Here is a 23,156-nt window from a genome sequence, read left to right as displayed (position 1 = left end):
GCATCAAGAATATACTGTTTTTTTACATGCACTAGTTATTTGTTATGTCTACTTAAAGTACTTATTATACTAATAGATATAGATGTGGAGCTTAATAAAAGTATATATTTTTCAGTATACTAGTGTGGTGTGCTTTCTTTGGATAAATGTGTACTAACTGCACCTTTGTCTACCTACTTCCCCTTTCTTGGGTTAATCCTGACTGCTCTCTCACACTACCTACCTACCTTAAGAGAGGTTTGGCTTACCTTTGGTCTGGGTGCATTGTACCACCTTAAGGTATTAGTTGTATACAAACTGCCTTAACTGAATTTTTTTCTTTTTCTCTTCTTAAAGGAACCCACAACTCTCTGCAGATGGAATGGAAACAACGAGTCAGACGTTTACTCATTCTGCCCCTGAAAGAGCAACAGAAAAGCAAAACATTCGAAACATTTTTTCAGTGCCAGTGCAGTGTATAGCTTCTAGTAACAATAAAATAACATCAGATGGGAGCAGGCCAAGAATGCATGATGAAGAATCATTAGAAAGCTTTAGCAGCATGCCAGACCCTGTGGACCCAACACCTGTTACCAAAACTATCAAATCTAGAAAAGCAGTAGTAAAAAGTTGTCTTCCATCTGCTGAAAAAAACCCTAAAATGAAGAATAAGAAGCGGAAAATTTCCCACCTTAAAAGCAAGATGGGTAAAAACATTGGTAAGTGTTACTGCATTCGTTTTCATTTTTGATTTGATATACACATTCTTCCAAATGCACTACACCTTTGAATGTTATGTGCCTTTGTTGACATGCTAACTCTTGCTCATTATTTTTCCGCAGTTCAGGGTAAAAAAAAAAACTTTGATTGAACTTTAATATTGTGATGGGGCTTTTGCAATATTTGAGGTCAAATATCTAAATTTGCTAAAAATAAAAGGATATGATGGTGCAGAGGTTTATGTTCCATTACCTTTATCTCCTGCTCACATAACCGCAGGCTCACTGAACACAAGATAGTCTAGATTCTTTGTATGTTAGAAGTTTGGCGCATGGATGTGTGTCTAGCATGTTCTTGCCTTCACAGTTTCTTAGATGATTCACAGATACGTTAGGGTGAGCAGCAGCTGTTGGTTGTCCTTTGTACCTACTGCTGTCCTTGCTTTCTTTCTATCCTTGCCAGGATAGTTCAAGGGATTTTATTTTCATTTGAGGGGCCTGGCGTTTTCTCTCCATCTGCCCCTCTAGTGATTGGTAACCCCTACATTCTATTAACGTCTCTTCTATAGTTGGTCTTCCTGTAAGCAAGCTAAATAAACTGCCACAAGGATTTCCTAACTGGCCCTACTCTAGCAATAGGTTAGTGTTCTAATGGGAGTTTGGATAGTGCCTTGCTCTTGCATTCAGGCTAGACCAGTCACGCCCAGCGCCCAATCACCTCTTCCCCTCTACTCCTCCCTCCACCTTACTCTTTCCACCAGTTCTTCGTCCCTATGATGTTTCACTCCTACTCCTCTCCTCCACCCTTTAATGTGATTGTTAACATGGATTTTTCAAAATCTACCCTCGTGGTAGATTTGGGGAGGCCAACCTTTTAGGGTGAGGAGGAAAGAAACTAATGTCAAGGTAGGTAGCCGAACAGTAAGGCTTAGACTTAGGAGGGGAAGTCGGAGTGGTGTAGGGCTACAAAGTATGCAGTCTTTATCGAAAATGTTATGCAGACATGTATATATAATGAAACTTTTAGAACGAAAAAACATAACGAAAATGTATGTGGGGGTTGGGGTAAAGGGTTGAATCTAGTGGGGAAACGGTTGGGGTGGGTTTTGAAAAGGGGGCTTTGGGGGGAGCCCCACAAAAAAGAAAAAAAAGTGCATTTTTCGTTATACCTGTTTTGGTATACGCGCATTCTACATAAAATGTGTCGTTATAAAAACATGTATCCAGGCTACAATGAGTCCACACAGGACAACACCAATAATTCCAATCAGACAGGTAAGTACACAAATATACAATGATTTCTTAGGCCTTTAAAATGCACACTAACCAAATGTAACCTCTAGGCAAATATTGTCACACACTTTCTCTAAAACAGATGTATTCATTCACATTATGACCGTGGCATTGAAAATGTTATGTGCTGAGCCCCCACTTGAGTAAAAAAATATTTCTCCAGCATGGGGTCTGGCATGGATTAACATGCTCATGAATATTCAGCGTTGTCAGGCTGGGAATCCTGGAAAAAACACTTTCACTTTAAAAGTGTATTTCTCTTCTAAGCCAATCACTGTCCTCTGGGTCATATTGCCCCATCCAATAACAGTCCTCTCCCTAAGGCCCGCCTCTGGAAGCCATCTTCAAGATTTTTACCACACGCTTCAGCGTTGGGAGACCTCGCGTTGCTCTCCGAGCTATTTTGTACTTTTTTCCAAATGTTCTTGCATTTTTGTTTCATCAGAGCCTGTGTGCTCCTATCTCCATCGGCCGGAAAAGGGGACCCATTGTCGGTGAAGTTGTGCGCTGGCGGTTGTTCATCAAAGTTTCTGTGAGATTGTCTTGGGCCTAATTCGCGCCTTCCGACCATGACGAAGGAGAAAAAGGAGGGGAAGGACTTTCCGCAGGCCCTGCACCCAATGCGGTCTACAGAATGTCTTTGTGGGGGAAAAACATCTGACATGTCTATACTACCTGTATCCGGACCACAATGAGGATGGGTGCCAGATGTGTCTGGGCTTATCGAAGAAGACAAAGAAAGTCTGGTATAGCAGGCTGGCGGCATGGCTCAAATTGAGCAAGGTGTCTGACCCGTGCTCCGAGCAGGGTCATGCCTCACCGAGGACCGCTTGGTTCGATGAGGAGGTTGAAGTCCTTTGAGGACGCCCCATCTGTGGGGGTCCAAGATAAGGCCAAGAACCGCAAGTCCGATTCCACCGGGTTCGCTGCTGATGCAGGTCCCAGATTTGATAGGCAGCGATCGCCGTCCGCCTCCATGACCAGCCTGCCATCGAGCTTCTCTTCAAAGAGGAAGTCCTCCACCCCGGCCAAGCTACAGGACAAATCGAAAAAGCCAAGGCCAGAAGAAAAGGCTACGCAGCCCAAGCAGGCTCATCCAGCGCAACCAAAGGCCTCATAGACATCATCTGCGGCGAGAGGTATCCGACCCAACTGGGTTGGTTCCTACGGCGCAGAGTATCTCTGCCACCCAGGCGCGACACCACTGCCGAGGCAGTCGCAAAGGCTGCAGATAACCCTGGGGGTGGGGGAAGCAGCGTCTCAGGTCCCGGTACACGGCCCTCAGGAAGGAAAAAAAGGGGGGAGGCCCCAAAGCAGCCCTCCAAAGCTTCCGTTCAGCCAATAGACATCTCATCTATGGATGAGGATGATGGTGGCGCAGGACCTAGCACTCCATTGTTCCCTCCACCGAGGGACATATCAATGGACATCCTGTCAACTCTCCACACCCTAGTGACGGAGATCCAGCAGAGATTGCCCCCCCCTGGCACTGGCACCTGTTGTACCAAAGGCCCCTGACCAGCCTTCGCTGCCTTATCAACCTCCTCCATGTCTGAGCCAGAAGCCAACAGTGGCCCTGGATACGGACACGGCCACGATGGCCATGGGAACCGACGAAGATGAGGACTTCCTCCCGGCGGTCAACGAATCGCCAGACTTGGTCATCCCTCATAGGGTCTCTCTGCCAGACGAGGTGGGAATCATTCTACTCAATGATCTCCAGGGTCTCTGAGCTGTTCCAGCTGGTGCCCGAGGAAACCAAGAAGGAGGGGTTCCTATATCAGCTACGAGAGTCCAAGAGGAGGACTATCATGGCGGTACTCTTTTTGGATGACATTTGGGAGGATGGCCTAGCCCTCATGAAGAACCCATGCACGGCTCCAACCAAACGAGACATGTTTGAGAAGAAATACAGGGTGCCGGATTCCGCGCCCAAGTGCTTGAGGTCACAACCATTGACGGACTCTGTAGTGTCAGCTGATGCAAGGAAACGTTCAGCCAATCCAGCTGCTGCATCAGTCCACTACCCCCACGCCCAACCCCCCCCCCCAGACAATGAGGGGAACAAGATGGACACCATGGGGAAGAGTCATCTACACGGCGGCATCTATGATCAAGGGAGCTAATGCTCTGACTATCTTGTCCCGATACGACTGGGAACTTTGGTACAAGCTGGGCCCTATCCTAGAATTCCTCCCAGATGACGACAAAACAGAGGCTCTCGACCTCTTTCAGGAAGGGGAGATAGCGTTGGACCATGCCATCATAGTGGTAGTGGACATCGCCGACACATGCTTCTGGCAGATGGGACACAGAGTTTGCTTTCGTCGGCAGGGGTGGCTGAAGGCCATGAAGGATGTTCATGTAAAGGTGCTGGACGTGCCCTTCGATGGCGCCCATCTGTTGGGGAAGGCGGTCGACGAACCCCTTCTAGCCATAAAGACTGAGACGGCACGTTTCCGTGGCACTGTACAGCAGCATCACTCATCGTCTTTTCGCTCCTCCAGTGGCAAATTGAGCAGATAATCCAAAGGATACCCTGCATCTAACAGGGCACCTCCATGATCCTATGATCCTCCACACAGGAAACCTACATGGGTCGCCCCCAGGCCTATGCTAGCGGAGGTCAGCATCACCCACAGAGCAGGGCACCCGACTCCCCACTCATGCACCCGGTGGGAGGCCGGCTGACTAAGTTCATCAGCGAGTGGCAGAAGATCCCCACCAACAGATGGGTTCTGGACGCTCTCACCCAGGGGCACTCCTTGGAGTTCCAACGCAGGGGCCCCTGTATTCTGCCGGTTCCCCGTCAGGAGCAGCACATCACTCAGCTCCTGGAAGAAGTGCTTGCCAGGATATGATCGTTTATTTTATATAGCACCTATACTCAATGTGTTTCAAAGCGCTTCAAGGTAAGGGAGTGAACAAGGGAAAATACAATGACATTCTTACAGGCCATGAACATTAAGGATGTGAAATTAACTATCGTACTTGCCTAACGACATTTCAGATAGTGCAAGAGCTAAGACATAGACAAGGAAGGGAGGGGGAGAGTGGGAAGGAAATGGAAACATACAGGCGACTACCATACTAGGCCTGACGACATTTCTGGTAGAGCCGTAGAAAAACAAAAGGTGAGGGAGAGGGGGTGCAGAAAGGAAGGGGAGGAACAAAACAAGTGACTATCGTACTAGGGCTGACAACATTTCAGATAGTGCTGGAGGCCGGGGGGGAGGAAAAACAAGTAAGGGGAAGGGGAAGGGGGAGGAGACAGACGATGTTGCTATCATAGTAGGTCCAGGGACAATTCTGATGGAGTAAGTGCATAGAAGAAAGTAAGGGGAGGAGATTGGGGGGGAAAGGGAGAGGAGGAGAGAACAGAGTAAGCAGTCAAGAGTGGAGAAGCAAGAGGGGAGAGCGAATACTATTGCAGAAGTCATTAGTAACACATAATGTTGCAAGCCAGGATGCAAGATGAAGATGGGAACAGCATGATTCAGGGCCACCATGAGTACAAGATGCAAAGGAAGTCCAGCATGAGAGTTGAGAAAGGATGATGCACCATGAATCAATGAAGTCCATAAAAGTCAAATCCAGCATTGGCCACAAGAAAGTGATGGTGAAACCAGAATTTATCAGGACAGACTCCTGCAGAAGTAGGCTGGGGGGGGGGTTATTTTATGAAAGGGACGACGGAGCTAGTTCCCCAACGACTCCGGGGCTCCAGAGTGTATTCCAGATACTTTCTGGTCAGAAAGAAGACGGAGGGTTGGAGACCCATCCTGGACCTGCGCCGTCTAAAGTCAAAGTACTTGAAATCCCAAAAATTCAGGGTGGTCCCGTTGCAACATGTGCTCGGCCAGCTAAAGGAACGGGATTGCTTGACGTTGTTGGACCTAGAGGATGTACAGCGGCTGTCGTTGGTGAAGACGGCCACCGTTCAGGCTATCAAGTCTGTACTAGGCATGATGTCATCCTGCAGCTACCTCCTCTGTCTCTGCAGGTTGCAGATGCGACCCCTACATGAATTATTGGATGCACGTTGGGTACAAGTGTTTGGGTATTTTGTGGACATTATCCCTCTCAACAAGGAGTTCCGGCGGGCGATAGTGGTGGGGGGTACGATCCCACATCACCCAGGGAACGGGATTTCAAACCTCGCCATACCAGGAGACGGTCACCACGGACGCCTCTCTGGAAGGTTGGAGAGCTCACACCGCATGTCTACACGCTAGTGGTCTGTTGCTTCCGGAGGAGAAGGATCTGCAATTCAACATCCTGGATTTACATGCAGTATTCTGGGCCCTCAAGTCTTTCCTACCATCTCTGGCAAGGTGGTGAGGATCTTCACGGACAACACCACCACCATGTTCTACATCAGGAAACCAGGGGGCACTCTATCCGTGGTGCTCTCCAAGGAAGCTCAGGACTTGTGGCATTGGGCCATCGGACAGGTGATGTCCCTTGCCCCGTTCCACCTCGCAGGCATCAAGAAAAACCATTGCTGACTCCCTCAGCAGGGAGCTGTGCTCCTGCCACGAGTGGGAACTTCGTCGAGATCAGGTCAACCGTCTGTTCGTCAAATGGGGCAGACTTCTGATCGATCCTTTTGGCACAGTGACAAACTCAAAATGCAGAAGTTCGCCAGCAGGTTCCACCAACCCAGAAGTATAGGGGAAGCGTTCTCCTTCCTGTGGAAAGGTCTGTTTCTGTACGCCTTTCCCCCCGTTTCCTCTCCTGCTACGTGTGATCAATGCACTTGGACAGTGTCGGTGCAAGATGATACTCATCTCCCCGGCGTGACCGGGGCAGATTTGGTATCCGACCCTACTCAGTCTGTTGGCCTTGCCTCCAGTCAAGTTGCCATACTTACTCCCTGGTGAGCAGATCCGGGAGGCGCGATCCTTCATCACGTCCCAAGATCTCTGAACCCGAAGGCATGGAGGTTATAAATTGCCAGTTTACTGCACGGAACTCCTCGCCAAAGCCAGGGCACCGTTGACTCTAAGTGGCGCCGGTCGCTGAAGATTACCTCTGAGGGTCACGGCTCCACAGATTTTTCCATACTTGAGGTCTTTGGCAAAAGCTGGGCTGTCTCAAGCATCCATAGAGGTACACCTGGCGGCCATCTCTCGCTACACCTGATCCCTGGAAGATCTTCACTGTGGTTCCACAGACTCATCAAGGAGTTCCTCAAGGGACGTTTACAGTCTTTCCCGCTGGTGAAGACGTCTGCCCCGGCATTGGAACGCACCGTGGTTCTGACAAGAATCATGGGGGCACCTTTCAAACCTATGCATCAAGCCCCACTCAAGTTTCTCTTATGGAAGACGGCATTCCTCGTGGCCATCACCTCAGCCAGGCGTGTGGGTGAGATCCAGGCCCTATCTTGCAAGCATCCATATCTGACTTTCCACGAATCAAGGGTATGCACCCCACTTTCATGCAGTCGGAATTCCACCTCAAAAGCCTTTGGTGTTGCCTGTTTTCTTCCCGAACTCTTGCTGGCGGAGAGGGCCTTGCATTCGCTGGACATTGCTCGTGCCTTGAAATTCTACGTGATACACACAACCTTCTTAATTGTTTGTGAACTTTGGACCTGCTCTCCGGCTGCATCATGCAGTGTTATTTGCTGACGAATGGGCCTCTGCCGTTCGAGAGACGACGCCGTTCCTTTCTGGTGTGCCCCTGCTCGACATCTGCAGGACTGCAATGAGGAGGTCCATGCATACCTTCAAAAAGTTCCACTGTGTTGACAGGGATCCCAGGGAGGAGTCCAGAGTCGGCCAGACAGTGCTACGCACCCTGTTCGCTTGAGGCGAGTCTGTTCCAGGAGAAAGTGTTAATTGCTTCTGTTGAGCCTTGCTACCTCCTGTGATTGTGTACTGTGTACTGTGTACTGTGTACTGCGTACTGCATACTGCTGTGTGTTGTTTAGACCCCATGCTGGAGAAGGTTTAAGTTACTTACTTGTAACTATTGTTCTCCAGCATGGGTCTTGCATGGATCCACATGCAAACCCTCCCTCTGGCACCTCTGCAGCTCTTCTTGGTCATACTGCCACTTTAGTTGCTTACCAAAACTGAAGATGGCTGCCAGAGGCTGGGTTTAGGGAGAGGACTGGCACTGGATGGGGGCAGTATGACCCAGAGGACAGTGATTAGTTTAGAGGAGAAATACAGTTTTAAAGTGCAAGTGAAACTGTTTGTTCTTTTACCGAGGATTCCCAGCCTGACGATGGGGAATATTCATGAGCATGCAAATCCATGCCAGACCCATGCTAGAGAACAATAGTTACAGGTAAGTAACTTAAACCTTAGCGTGTCTAAATCTGCTATTATAGTATGCCAATCTAGCCACAAACGTTGTAAACTTCCCATCTTTAAAGCTGTCTCTGATCCAATTCAGGTTTTGTGCAAGTTATCACTATTTAGACTTCATGTTTACTCCCGGTTGAATGGGGCATTTCACATTAATCATCAAAGAATTCAAATATTGCAAGCATGTGGAGGAGTGTTACGGTTTGAAAAATATAAATCCCAACCGCTAGACCTTAAGTTAAGAAATTATACATCTAAGGCAAACGCGTTTCCAAAATATGGGGCGAAATTGTGGGCTTTGATTGGTTTAGATTGTCTCCAGATCGAAAGAAGAAAATCGTTTTTTTTAATGTGTACTAGGTTTACCTATCCCAGCCCCAAGTTATGCGGGTCACAAATATCTGGGTATGCCTTATATTGAAGACAAGATCTTATCCAAGCCAGTTAAACTTGGTTTCCAAGTTTGGTTAAACACCAGAGCAACCCTTACCCTCTTGAATCATATCCTAGAATCTGAGGAAAACTACCTAATAATTCCTTGGGCCTCTTATGTCAAATTCCACCTTGGAGTAGTAAATGCCATGGAATGTTTCGTTAACCTTTCAGCCATTACTCCGCCCCATAGGAAATCAGTACTTCAGAACATTTATATGCAGTTAAAATTAGTCGCAGAAGAGAAGAAGCTTTTAAAGGCATCAAACCGTTCACATATTATTTTGTCCTCGGAGAAGCACTTCGATTGTCTTGTGTGGACCAAATTTAAATGTGAAGGGGCCCTTATTACGAAGGCTACAGTAACTGTATTCCCGTTAAGGGCTATTACTGGGAGTGGTCTGCTGCAAATAATGTTGTTGCAAATGAGCTAAATTGTCTGATATGTAATGCACCACTGGATGGAATATTTAAAGCATGTGTTATTTTATTGTTCATTTATAGCGTGCTTAATAACAGCAAGTAGTTTCTTAGCGCGGGATCAGGATTTGAACCTGCTTTGCACCGCGTTGTCTTGCTTCCAAGACACCGCGTTGTCCCCGAGCTATCCTTACTCCCCATATTGTTATTCCCAGCATACTAAAACCAAAAAAGTGATGGTTGGAAGGTTTTGAATGAATCTGAAGCACTGGCACTGCTCTAGGCAACATTCCACACCACTGTTTTTTAGCCCGTCTGCGCCATTGCAACAGGGGTCAAGTCATATTAAAATCAGTCAGGTGCTGCCACCAATGGGAGCAGCCCTTCCTGAACTTCTAGGCCAAGTCCCCTCTGCACGGAAACACAAATCAACCCAGACTTGTTTCGGCCTTGTTGTGCTTCCTCCGTGAGATGCAGCTTGGTTCCTTATGGCGCACCGATCAAGGGACCCACGTCTGGGCATATACCCTTTCTCACATAGGTAGACAAACTAAAACAAAAAAAGTGATGGGTGGAATGTTTTGAATGAATCAGAAGCACCACCATCTGCGCCATTGCAAAGGCGGTCAAGCCATTTGTAAATCAGTCAGGTACTGTCATCAAAGCCTGAAACATGTTTGGGGATGCTTTTGGTCTCGCGCAGAAGGGATGTCACTAAGCAGTTCGGGCTGGACTTCGCCTTTTGGGGTGAGACTAAGCCTGATTTGCATATGGTTTTTCCCCCTTTTGAAATGGCTTGGCAGGTGAGGAACGATGGTCTGGAGGGTTGCCCAGAGCAATGCCAGAGGTTAGAATTAATTCCAAACCTTCCAGCCATCACCTCTGTTGTTTTGCATGTGCCCAGCATACTCTTACGTCCCGTCCCCTTTCCAGCATACTGCATGGCCATCCCTTGCGAGGGATGGGAGACAGAACCTTTTTCACCAGAAAACCCTTCTTCCTCTTTAAATTTAGAGGTGTGTGGGTTTGCGGCCCAGGAAGTTCCTTGGGTTTATGAAATCTCCCCAGATGGGGGGTATCCTCAGGGACGCCGTCGGGGAAGTCCTTGCTACGATGCTAGTGACACCACAAATGCCTCTGCTGATGCGACCGGCCCGGCACAGCCTCCACCGCCAGCCCCGGCCCCTCAACCCATTGTTCATGCAGTTCCACAACCCCCGCCGCAGCTTCCGGATCCGGTCTGCGCACCTCAGCCTTATAACACTCCTCCGGTGCAGGATCCTCCTGACCCCCAGGACACAGACGAGGAGGAGGACCCGGACACTCCCTCGTCGATCAAGGCCTTCCAGGAACATCTGGCGGGACTGGCAGAGTATCTAGGCCTGCCCCAACCCGAGGTAGAACAGCCAGCAGAGGGGGTCCTCGCGGAAGTACTCACGAGGCGCCCTTCTGCTAAAACGGGGATTCAACTGCAGAGCAAAGTATTCACCCTGGCAAAGAAGGGTTGGCTCAAGCCCCACTCTGTCCAGCCAGTCAATGAACGCCTGGGCGCAAAATACAGGCAGATGGAGGGGATACACTCTCTTGCTCTCAGCCCATCCGCAGCCGCACTCCTCGTCGATAGCCGCGGCGTCACTCTACTCTGAATGGCAGCTGTCCTCATCTTCTGTCATGATGCCTACCCCCGGGCATCCGGATCGAGTCCATCAGCCCCGGGAGCAGCCATCCAGATACTTATTAAAACCCCAACAGCCCCGGCTGGGGGCTGTTTGGATTCAGTCCTGGCGCCTTAGGCGCCAGGCTCATAGACTTTACTTACCTTATGCAGACCATGCTGCAAATGAGTCCTAGCCAACATGATGCCTGGATGGGACTATTTTATTACAGGGACTATTTTTCACTCGGGTGTGGTTCTGGGGAACTTCTTACCTGGGACTACTTTGCAGGCTATTTAAACCACGCCCAAACAGCAGCCCATGCTTCGTGTTATTCTGCATCCAGCAGCGTAACGCTCACCGTGTCTGCAAGTCAGCATCCAGTCTTCTGCCACGCCCGCCTTGAATCCGGAGCTCCTAGACAAAAGGAAAAGAAAGGAGAAGAGGTTAGATCACGGACATTATTTGATTCCTTACCTGATTCCGGACCCAGCACAGCTCCGAGCCTGGAAAGGACATTATTTCAGCACGCGTCGCTTCGCCAGCATCAACGCCACGTTATACTCACCAGTCCACCGCATCTTTCGACTCGGCGCTGCCTCCATCATTTTCTTCGTCGAAACCCAGCACCTCGGGGGGGAAAACAAAGGAATAACAAGGTGAGCCAAGAAAACCGACAAAGACAATCTCTTGCCACCATAGGCTTACCTGCTTTACCACCGGAGGTATCCTTTAATTCGCCGCATCTTCCTATGCTGCACCTATAAAGGGAGAGAAAACAGCAAGTTAAACTCATGCAACTTTTACCGGACAGTGTTTGGTAATACAGACTCTTACTTGAACGCCATCAGCTGCCTCCAGGCAATATTCTTTTGGACCCACCTGCAACCTAACAAGGGAATGGAACAAGAGTGAACATCAGACATATTGAACTCTTTGAACTTTATAGACACTGGAGTCCATATTCCTCCGGAACTCCTCCAGTACCTTCAAACCAGTGAAGTAACTGGTATCTACGCGCCCCTGCATGCCATGCAGGGTGGAGAGCTCATCATTTAAAAACATAAGGTGAGGTTACCAAGAGGGGATATCGGAGGTGATTAGTGGGGAGAACGAGAACAGTTGGGGGGCCATCACTAAAGTCCACGGGTGGCTAAATCTTTTACTTCACTTGCAGGAGAATACTTCTACGAGTCCAGCAGACAAGATTAGGCGGGCCAGTCCAGACTGTCATCTCTGCACTACGCATCACGTTGGTGGAGACCGCAGCTGTCCGGGTCCGATCGACGCCCCCGTGGGAACCAGGTGAGCGTAACATCTTCCTTATCTGCGGTGCTGGTAGGCAAGGAGGAGAAGACCTTGGAGGCGTACGGTAAGAAGCTGTATTCCAACGCGTCCTTGCATCTTCGTCAGGCAAACGCGGATGCCATGCTGGCTGCCGCTAACCGAAGATTATGATGGGAAATTGCGGGCTTCCTCCCAGAACTCCCCACGCAGAGCCAATCACGTTTTAAGACTGGGCTGGCTGAGGCCAAGCTGGTGGCTCAAGACATCACAGAATCCACTGTGGCCCATATTGATACCTCTGCCCGTGCCATCTGTATAGCCACGGACATGAGAAGGACGACCTGTCTCCGGGCAACTAAGTTCAATTCGGATGTCCAGGAACGCATATTAGACCTGCCATTCGAGGAGATTGACCTCTTCCACTCCACCGCGAATAAAGAGCTGGACAAAAAGAACAGCTCACAAACGGCCAAGTCTTTATCCATCTTGACAAAGACCACACCCAAATCGTACTCCCAGTCACAGCAATGCTCCGAAAAGGGCACCACGTAGGGTTCTGCTGCTTCCAGGAACGGAGGTCCAGGCAGCTGGAACACTTGCCGACTCCACATCGGCACAAACAACAAAAAGGGGGCGGGGTAAGGGCTTTTTCCAGTCCCCTCCTCCGCAGCAGCCTCAGAAGCAAAGAAGGCAAGACACGCCCCTTCGGGTACACGTGTCTCTAGTGCGGTGGCAGGCTTGCTCTCCACGCACATTTTTGGCACCAGAAGTTCGTGGACCCCTGGATCCTCTCCGTAGTATCCACGAGTTACCATCTACCGATCCGTGCCTCTCCTCACTCAAGTTAGGATAAACTCTTTTGGCAGAGATTCGGTTGCTCGTTCAATGTCAGGCCGTGGAGGAAGTCCCAGCCTGTCAGCTAGGTTTGGGCTTTTAGTCCAGGATTTTCGCCATTCAGAAAAAGAACCAGGCGGGCCTGAGAGTTGTGCTGGCCCTTTCCACCCTCAACCTTTCCTTACCCCTCCCCTACAACAATTCTAGATGGTAACGCCAGCCTTTATTGTGGAGACACTGTGCAGGGGAGACTGGATGTGCTCCCTGGATCTGAAGGACGAGTATCTACATGTCCCGATTTGGCAGCCCCATCGTTCACTCCTCCGGTTCAGGATCATGGTCTACCATTTCCAGTACAAGGTCCTTCCTTTTGGCCTTAATTCGCCCCCCCGGGTCTTTACAAGGCTCATGAATTTGATGGCTGCCCTCCTCCTTGTTTAGGGCCTCCACATTTACCCATACCTAGACGACTGGCTTGTCAGGGCTACGTCTCCGGAAGCGGATCACCACTTTTCTGAGGCTCTTATGAACAAACCTGCACAATCTGGGCTTCTCGCTCAATCTCGAAGTCGCAGCTGCAGCCCACGCAGACTCTGTCCTTCTTGGGCCTCATCTGGGACATGTGCTCCAAGAAGGTGTTTCCGTCAGAGGACAAGATCACAGCCATCAAGAAGGTCACTACTCACTTCCTCAGCACAGAGTTGACCTCCGCCTGGTGGTACCAACACCTCCTAGGTCCCTTGGCAGCGTTCCTACTAGCCATCCCCACAGCAGACTCGGGATGAGGAGGATACAGCTGCACTTTGCGGCATCATGGAACCAGGAGCAGGGCTCTCAATCAGAGATGATCAAAGTTCCTCCATCTCTCCACCCGGAACTCGCATGGTTGTCCAGGGACTGCATCCTGTGGACAGGCAAGCCCTTCCGGCATCCCACCCCGCACGTCACTATTACCACGGACTCCTTGCTAGAGGGCCACCCTGGACAAACGCTAAGAGCATTCCTTCCACTGCTCAGGGGCACAGTTGTTCTCATCCAGACAGACAACTCGACCAGCATGTTCTATGTCAACAAGCAGGGAGGCACCGGATCCCCTCCACTCTGCCGACTGGCAATCAGCAGGTGGGAATGGGCCCTGGAAAACATCTACCCCACAGCGGTCCACCTTCTGGGGGAATCCAACCTGGAGACGGGCAGGTTCAGCAGGTTGAGAGCGGACAACAAGTGGCAGCTAAACGACCTCGTTCGTTACTCAGGAGATCTTCAACAGATGGGGTATCCCCCAGGTGAATCTCTTTGCCACCTGTCACAACAAGAAGTGCCCTCAGTTTGCCTCCTGGCAGGGACCAGGGCCCCGGCTACCTGGGTGACGCATTCCGGATTCAGTAACGGCATGACCGTGTACGCCTTCCCACCCACTCCCTGATTCACAGTGTGATCTGCCTTCCCACCCACTCCCTGATTCACAGTGTGATCTGCAAGGTCAAGGAGTCTCACCGGCTCAACATCATTCTAATAGCTCCATGGTGGCCGGCCAGGCCATGTTTCTGGGAGCTGATCCGCCTCTGTGATGCCTCCTATTCACCTTCAGACTGGCCCAGCACATCTGCTGGCGCAGCAGGGGGGCAGGGTCATCCATCCCGCCCCACAGAAACTAGCCCTCACATCGAGGTTCTTGAGCAGGTAACGCTAAGGCATCTCAGCCTCTCCCAGGCAAATCTAGAGATCATCCAGGGCGCAAGGAGCAAGGCTACCAGGGCCCAGTACAAAAGTAAATGAACCAGGTTCTGCCACTGGGCAGACTCTAAGCAGATCAACCCCCTGGCATGTACTTTGGGCAACGTGCTCTCCTTCTCGGCACACCTTGCCCATTCAGGAGTGCTGGTGGACACCTGCCACTCTTACCTCGCAGCCATTGTGGCTTATCAGAACTCGGAGGAGGGAGTCTTCTCCTCCTTCAATCCGATTGTCAAACGTTTGACGGGGCTAGCAAGGCTCTACTCGCCCATCAGCAGGCCACACCCCATGTGAGACCTTAACATAGTCTTGGTCGCCCTCGCGGACAAACCATTTGAGCCAATGGCGTCCGTGGACATCGGGCTGGTCAGCATTAAGACAGCCTTACTAGTCGGCCTCAGCTTGGCTCGCAGAGTCAGCGAGATCCAGGTGCTGGTCACCTTGGAACCATATACTACGTTTCACAAGGACAAGGTGGTCCTTCGTACACACCCGGCATTTCTACCTAAGGTACCGTCGGCGTTCCACTTGAACGAGGAAATAGTCCTTCCTTCTTTTTTCGCTGACCCTGAGGACGAGGCACAGAGTTCTGCACTGTCTGGATATCGGGCGTGCCCTGAAATTCTACCGGGACAGGACTAAGGGCTTCCGTAAGTCTGACGCCCAGTTTGTCACTTTAGGAGGTGCAAGACCAAGCTATCAAGCCTCCAAGGCCTCCATATCCCACTGGATGGTCTCACCCATCAAGGAATCATACGAGGGCCAGCACAAGCCGCTCCCAGCTAACATGCACGCCCACAGAGTCAGGGCCAAGGCAACGGCCATCGAATTCCAGCGCCATGTCCCTTGGCAAGTCATAAGTCGGCGGCCATGAGGGCCACGCCCTCGGCTTTCTGCAAGCATTACTGTTTGGATGCCGGCTCCAGGTCAGATGCGGCTTCGGACAGGAGGTTCTCTGGAACCTATTTGATTAAGGAGGGTCTCCTCTCCACCCTGGGGCTACATTCAGTTGTAATCACCCATGCAGTATGGAGGAAAGGGGACGGGACGGAAGAGTAATTATAAGTTACTCACCGTGGTGACTAACTTACTCTTAGTCCATAGTCCCCTTAACTCCATACGTCCCACCATCCTCCCCACTAATAATACTAGTGTCAGTTAGGCAATGTTAAATCTTTTGTTGACGCGTCAATGGGGACTGAGGTGTGGCGCCAGAGGGTGAAGTCAGGGCAGCTCATGCTCCCTGGGCTGCACCCCCGCGCGCCTCTAAATTTAAAAGGGAAGAAGCTTTTTCTGGGGAAAAAGGTTCCTTCTCCCGTCCCTCGCAAGGGATGCCCATGCAGTATGGAGGAAAGGGGACTATGCACTAAGAGTACGTTAGTCACTACGGTGAGTAACTTATTACTCCCAGATTAGGAGGAGCAATTGCGCGATACACAATATAGGCAATGTAGAACAGCCATGACCTTTATCTTGTCAGCTAATACCCTTGTAGTTGCCTGGTGGTCTTTGCTTTGTTTTTTTTATGCCATGCAATGAAGCGAAGGAGCATTTTAATGGATTCCATTCTTGGCATGTGATTTCACATCTTATTTTTTTTTTTCGCACTTGATATTTATATTGTATAATTCTATGTGTTAAATGTAGATGAATGCACTTGTTGGTGGATTATCTTTATGATCCGAATAAAGTTAATTGACTGACTGTAATGTGATTCTCTTCATAGCTAAAATTTCCCAGATTTTCAGCCACCAATATGATAGGATGGATCCCCCAGGTTCATTCCAGAATTGCGCAAGGGTGGTTCATGCATCCAATTGCATATTGCAAATCTGTTCAGCCACTGGCCCAGATAACGGGTAAAATCCCAAATCCATTTGTTTGACTGTCGCGTCAAACAAAATGAACACTACTCGGTTTGAAGGCAGTTGACGGCCAGTTATGTCCTTGATGTTTGTATGAATTTCCTTCCAGAATGTTTGTATTGTTGGGCAGTCCCGCCATGTATTGCCTAAATCGCCCAGTTGGCCAGAGCTGCCAACATAGTTCTGAGATGTGTGGGTATATTTGTGTAGCCTCTGGGGATGCATATACAACCGCAAACATATTTTCTATGCCCCTCCTTTATCAAGGTGCATTTGGATTTCTTGTGGACCCTATGCCGATATGTTGCCATGACTCAATCAAGATACTCTGACCCAACTCTTGTTCCCATCTGAACAAATAAGGTAATCTCTCCTCTGCTAACTATAGGAGCCTGTAGCATCTAGCAATGTTCTTGGATCTCAAGCCCTCCTGCATTGTGAGCTCTATGCCAATGGGTTTTCTTGTTCCTACTGTTTTTGCCCATCTGTTGATGATCCATTGTCTGAATAGCATATACATGAAGCGTTCAGAATCTGTCAGGGGAGTATTTCTGCTTACATTTCTTAAATGCACTTTTATCTAAGCCCAGTTGTGGGATATATTGACTCACTCAACTCTCAAGCTCCTGTGAGTGCTATGGCCTCAAAACTGCGTTTTTGTAGCAACAAAAAGATGGCTGCACCTTCTTGCCAAGCACACAGGCGCATGATGGAACAGGGGGACACACTAAGGGAGCCGTGCCAGTGTGTTCTTACAGGTACAAAAGAAATGGAGTAAAAAGGCAGCACTGCTTTGCTGAAAACCCCAAGATCTCAATTTTAAAGGAAACTTTTCTCCTTTAAAATAATGCTGCTGACGCTGTTTCAATCTGTTCTTCCTTCAATCACTGTGATTAATAGGGCCCTACCATGCCCAGTATCTCATTCTGCCTCAGCAAAACCAGGCATGATTTATGAATGACAGGCCCTGTCAAACCAACTTTGAGAAAAATCAAAAAGGAGCTTCACTTTTACTCCCACGGGAAAACGCGTTCATTTCTTTACAAATTTATCAAAGCTCAGTAGTTCAAAAGAGACTCCAGCTATCTGAGCCATGTCAGTTTCAATACATCTGTGCTTCAAATAAACTACTGCCTAGAAGAAAATAACTATGGCTGCGAGGCAATATTGGGAAGTCTGATGGCAAAAATCGAATTTGAAAGGAAATGCTAGCAGTTTTCAACACATGTGTAAAAATGGGCTTTTGCAAAACTAAAGGAGAAAAATGCCCGGTTTAAAAAGTAAACTGTTGAAGGAAAGCCTGCCATTACCTAGCAATGTGAAGGGGTTTGTGGCTGGTGAAAATACATACATGGGCTATTTTATTCCACGGGTTTGTTTTAATTCAGGACCAAATATCAGAAAATAAAGGTTTTAAACCGCCTTAGCTAGATTTGCAAGCTGTCAAAAACTGGTTATTCAGGTCTTAGAGTTAAAGCTTCCCCCTAGGAAGGGAGCCAAACCATAAACTTCCAGGACACGAAAGTGATAATTTCTAGCTTGAAAAAACTTTGAATGGGTCAAGACAAAGAAAGTTCACACACTCGTCAGACATTCGTCTGTGCTCCAGGCTGGGACAATAGAAGTCCTGGGACACTAACCTGTGAAGTGGAGGGGGGTCAAAACACTTTCAATTAAACTGGAAACTCCCATCCCACACAGGGCTGAAGTGATAGTTGGTGACAGCTGAAGAAAGGAAAAAATGGTCCAGTGACGCACAAAGGACTGTCATTTGCTTCCAAAGACCATTTTATAAGTACACTTTAAAGACTTTATACCTGCAGCAAGAATTTGTAAAAATGTGGAGATGTTATAGTTTAAATATAATTTTATGGGCTTTCATTGAAGACATGGTAGAATTTACTGACACTTTGGGGACAGAAATGGCAAAATATTGCAGATTACAAGAAAGGTATCCATGTTGACAATGCAAATGGATACTTGCATCCCTTATGATTATACATATGTGTGGATCAAGTTATGGAATTTTAGGCCGAACATTTCACACTGAAAATGACCAAAGATTGTTAAATGTACAAAACAATGTCTCACAGATTGCAGGATTGGACGGCTGTGCTCTACAGTAAATATGTAATATGTCATTTATTAAGGTGCCACAACTGTACAATAGTGTAAATTCTGGTATGACAGATTTTTGTTAAAAAGGTCTGTGGGAAGTTTTCTTACATCATAAAATGCAACCTCCTGAACTGAGTCACATCCCAGGGGTGGCAACCAACATTGTCCAATCCTGTTGTTTAGATGCAGGCTTAGCTAAGCCGGCCCAGCAATATAGTCTATGATGTCACTATGCATTATAAAAAAGAGTCCCTGACAAGGCTCTAGACAGACTCTTCCTGACGTTCCTGCACTGGTTTCCTGTCCATCCATCCGGAATCCAGATCCCAACTACAAGGCCAAAGCATTGCTGACCATACTTCATGGCCCACTGCAAAACCCAAGCATTGCTGACCCTGCTCCAGCAAGGCCTCAATTCTGAAAACCCACTAATCTCACATGAAAATGGGGAGAGCTGTAGTCCTTTTTGCATCCTGAACCAGCCTGGCTTGCTGCCCCCTAACTGCATGCCCGCCATCCAGCTGATATTTAGTATCCAGTGACCAGAATTACCAGTCCAGAAGTGCCATCCGGTAACCAGAACTGCCCAGCTTTTTGCCAGGCACGCTGCCGTGTAGTGACCAGAACCCTTGACGGTCCAAAAATCTCAAACTAAAAGTGCACAGAGTATAAAACACCACCCCATCGAAACCCATAGTATGCCTTGTCTTGCCTTTGTCCTTATCTCACTCTGTCATCCTATCCTTACCCTGATAACTTGTTGAAACTGCCAGAATTATTCTTGAAACCCTGCCCTTGATGTGTAGTGCTAGCGCCATCTCTTTAGTAATTTTGTCTTGTTTAATCCTAAACCATTAGTCCCATTTCGAGTGATTGGACTGGTTCCCGCCAGGGTTGGGCGCTGGGGTGACGGGGTTGAAGTCGCGAATCAACCCCAATCCACTCAATTTCGAACTGTATGCTCTTGGTAATCCATTCTTTGTGATTATTAGTGTCTTTGCATTGTTGCTTTAGTGAGGAATTATATTTGCTTCAGGGTTTTTAACACACATTCATTATTTATTTGTCCATTTCAGAGTGTCATTTCATAACATTCCAGGGGGAAATTCTAACTTGGGTGCTATTTTTCCGAAATCAAAAAGTGCTCCTATCACGCTGTGCTGTGTATATGTTCCACTAGAAGGTTAAAGCCTGTGCATTGCTCACATTCTCATTGTAATTATCACCCCATTGGTGATTGCTGCCTCATATTAAAAAGTGTATGATTTCTTTTGAATGTTAAAATAAATAAATGTATTTTACCAACCAGCCTGGTTCATGGTCCATTGTGACCCGGGGTATTTGAAAAGGGGGTGTGATATGAGTGGTGTACCATTTCAATATTGAATCAATATTAAAAGATAAGCATTTCAGTTGTGCACTGCATACTACACCGAGACCAACGTGTCTCTCTCCTGATTGAAATCCTTAACACAGTGTAAAGTCTGTGTACTGGGTTACTGGTGAGAGGGGGCTTATCCCCAAATTAAAGCCTTTTTTTATCTGCAAGCTCTGTCACAGCATTTTAGCAAGCAAAGAGTTGCAGGGAGTAGGCCTTTATTTAAATGCCTTAATCCCTTCAAAAGAAAGGGAAGGAAGTGGGGTGTCAGTTTGCTTGTTTAAGCTCCTTCCATTTTGGCTTCTTCTATGTCCAGTCAAGGATAGGGGCTGTTTTTGAGACTATGAAATAATGAGGTATCCATGGAACGCCTATTCCCCAATCATATTTGGCCCCAACAGAACTTTGTGTAATTCTTCAGGTCTTATGAGTCCAAATAAATTTGTAAATATCTTTGGAATGGATTGTGTCCTCCCACATATTCCTCATCTTTATCTCCAATATCCAGCTTCAGCTGCTTCGTCATTTTCTCTGGCAGTGGGCGCTCCGTCTCTATCTCACCAAATATATATCTAGCATGCCCAGCACCCGTTTCCTTCACTTCTGTTATTCCGAGTAAGCTTTTGCTTCGTGAACTATGGCGCGTTTCATATATTTCTTCAAAAATTGTCAACAATGTCTTCGTCTCCGACAAACCCCGAAGACTAGGTTAAAAAATGCCAAGTCTGCGACGCAAAAACAGTCGCTGACGGACCCACATCGGGTGTGCTTGTGATGTCTCGGTGTGGAACACAAGACCTTGACCTGTCAGAAGTGTAAGTTGATGACGGGAAAAGCTCTGAAGAAGCATAAATGGAAATTGGTGGTAGGAAGAATCCCCGAAAAATCTCCTTCGACTACCCCGTCGAAAAAACATTCTTGCGACGGTGCGAGAGACGACTCTACTCAACGGATGAAGACTAAAAGGTCCAAGTCACGGAGTGGCTCCCACCACTGCTTGTTGAGGAAATCGAAGAAAAGGCATCGTAAATTGCCTACTTCGTCTTCCTCGTCCGAATCCTCCCAGAGAGAACTATATCTTGCCCCACTAAGGCCTCTACTCTGGCTGACTTGGAATCATTGAGGCAGGAAATGCCAAAAAAGTTTGAGAGCCAGAAACCCTTTAAGCAAGTACGCCATGCTCCTACCGCACCTTCTGAAGCGGTAAGGAAAGGGCTTGAGTCAAATCCTGCACATCTTTGAGCCTGGGACGAAGGCCAGATTCTCATTGAGAGCCGATGAGGCCTAGACAAGATGAAAAGTCATTGAAGAATCCTTCGTGCCATTGAAGTCCGTCACGGACGAAGTCCATGGTCAAGTCGACATCTAAGTCATCGATGCCAGTGGCACCGTTGACGGCATCGGTGCCAAAGACATCTTCATCGAAGACATCGACGACTCCATCGGTATCTGGCTCGTAACCATCGAAGCCATCAACCCCTTTACTAGTAAGTCAAAAAACTTTCATACCTTTGCCTAGAAAGGATTTTTTAAATCACTTGCATCCATTTATGAAGACAATGAGCCTTCAGATGACAATGTTCCTCCTTTTGGATTGCAATATGGCACTCCTAATGTCCCTGATAGCTTTATATCCGAGGAATCGAGGCTGCAGGACATGCGTGAAAAATGTACAGTCAGCCAGTGGGGTAGACACTTCACCAGAGTTGGATTTTGGTAAGCCAGAACCAGATGATCACGCAGATGCATCTTACAGACAGTTAATGACCAGGGTGACTGATGTTATGGGATGGAGCAGGCCTACCCTTCCGTTCAAACTTACGGATATCCTGGACAAAAGTCCTCAAAGGGATCTTTTCCTACTGTTTCATGTCGCTCTACAAAAGAGAGTAAGTGCAAATTGGGAAGCACTGGAATCAAGTCTGACAGGCAATACACATTTGACAAAATATAGGCTGTCAAGTAGTGACCCAAGCTACCTGTCTAAACATCCTACCTTTGAGAAACCTGAAGGTGTCTCTCTCTCTAGTCCCCGGGTATCTGTCATCCAGGTAGCCAGGACAAGGCCATCGCTATTCGGTCCAGTTCATGGGGGTGGACCAGCGCGGGAGAATCACCTGGTGACGGGTCTTTTGGTAGTGGAATTTGGACACAGAAGGGTGAGACGCGGTACCCCCTTCCTTGGGACACCTTTACCCCATCCTACAATGTAGGATATCTAGAAACTCAACCCCTCTTTCTTGACACAAAAATGTTCTCACAGACCGATTACCATGAAAGACAAGGGAATAACACCAGAGCCGTGTACCTGACATATCCCAATACAAGGGTCAGGCAAAATCAGGCAGATCCCGATAATTACACAGACCTGACTTCCCTTACGTTTCCGCATAGGGATAAAAGGCAAAGCATGAAAGCACACTTGGAGCAAGGCCAAATGCATGAGGAAGCAGCTATTCCAGGACGGCAGTTAAAATGGAGGAGAAAGGCGGTGAGACCTGAAAGGACGAGGAGGAGTGAATTGCCCTTTTCATCCGAGATCCGCAGAGCCTCTGAGAAGGGAAACATCAGACCAGGAATTGGAGCTGGCGAATGGTGCGAAGGATGTCTGTGGTATATGGGACCCTCCCTTACTGATAGCCAGGACGGGGAGAAGCGGTTGCCATTGTGGTACTGTCCTTGGCTCCAGAGGCAGGAAACACCAACAGAGTTCGGCACAGCCGATGAGTTGGAAAATAACTGATAATAGACTGGACTGTGTTGGGCTCAAGGTTGCGTAGAACAACATTGTATGAAGAAAGAAGTCTAAAGTGCAAAGGCCTTTTGTAAGCAAAATATGTATCGGTTAATGGTCCTGCATCATGTGGGTGCTCAATTGAAGTACTCTGACGCCCCGCCCCAGAACAATGAGAATGTGTTGAACTGATAAATCAAAGTGGTCCTGCAGCGGGTTATGTTGAATCCCGTGCAGAGTCGAATGTCTTCAGGTTTTTGTAGAAACTACAAGTAGCAAGAGGGTCATACAAGGGTCAAGCCAAACCCCTTGTAAATTCGAATGTCTTTGGCACATTGTGGAAGCAAGAACTATGTAAATGGGGCAAGTGTGAACGCGACTGAGG

General features: G+C 48.2%; 1 protein-coding gene across 5 annotated transcripts in view; it reads left to right on the top strand.

The window, feature by feature from the left end:
* The window catches only part of PCM1 (pericentriolar material 1), a 2,166,942-nt gene that overhangs the window by 1,321,546 nt on the left and 822,240 nt on the right, over positions 1–23,156 (top strand). For all 5 annotated transcript variants that reach the window (XM_069631563.1, XM_069631561.1, XM_069631564.1 and 2 more), the window contains one exon: positions 337–698. In XM_069631563.1, the coding sequence (XP_069487664.1) occupies positions 337–698 (362 nt within the window). The remainder of the gene's footprint in view (positions 1–336; positions 699–23,156) is intronic.

This window comes from Ambystoma mexicanum, chromosome 6q, assembly GCF_040938575.1.
Source record: "Ambystoma mexicanum isolate Mex_15411 chromosome 6q, UKY_AmexF1_1, whole genome shotgun sequence".
Classification (NCBI taxonomy): Eukaryota; Metazoa; Chordata; class Amphibia; order Caudata; family Ambystomatidae; genus Ambystoma; species Ambystoma mexicanum.
This window is presented reverse-complemented; position numbering and strand designations above follow the sequence as displayed.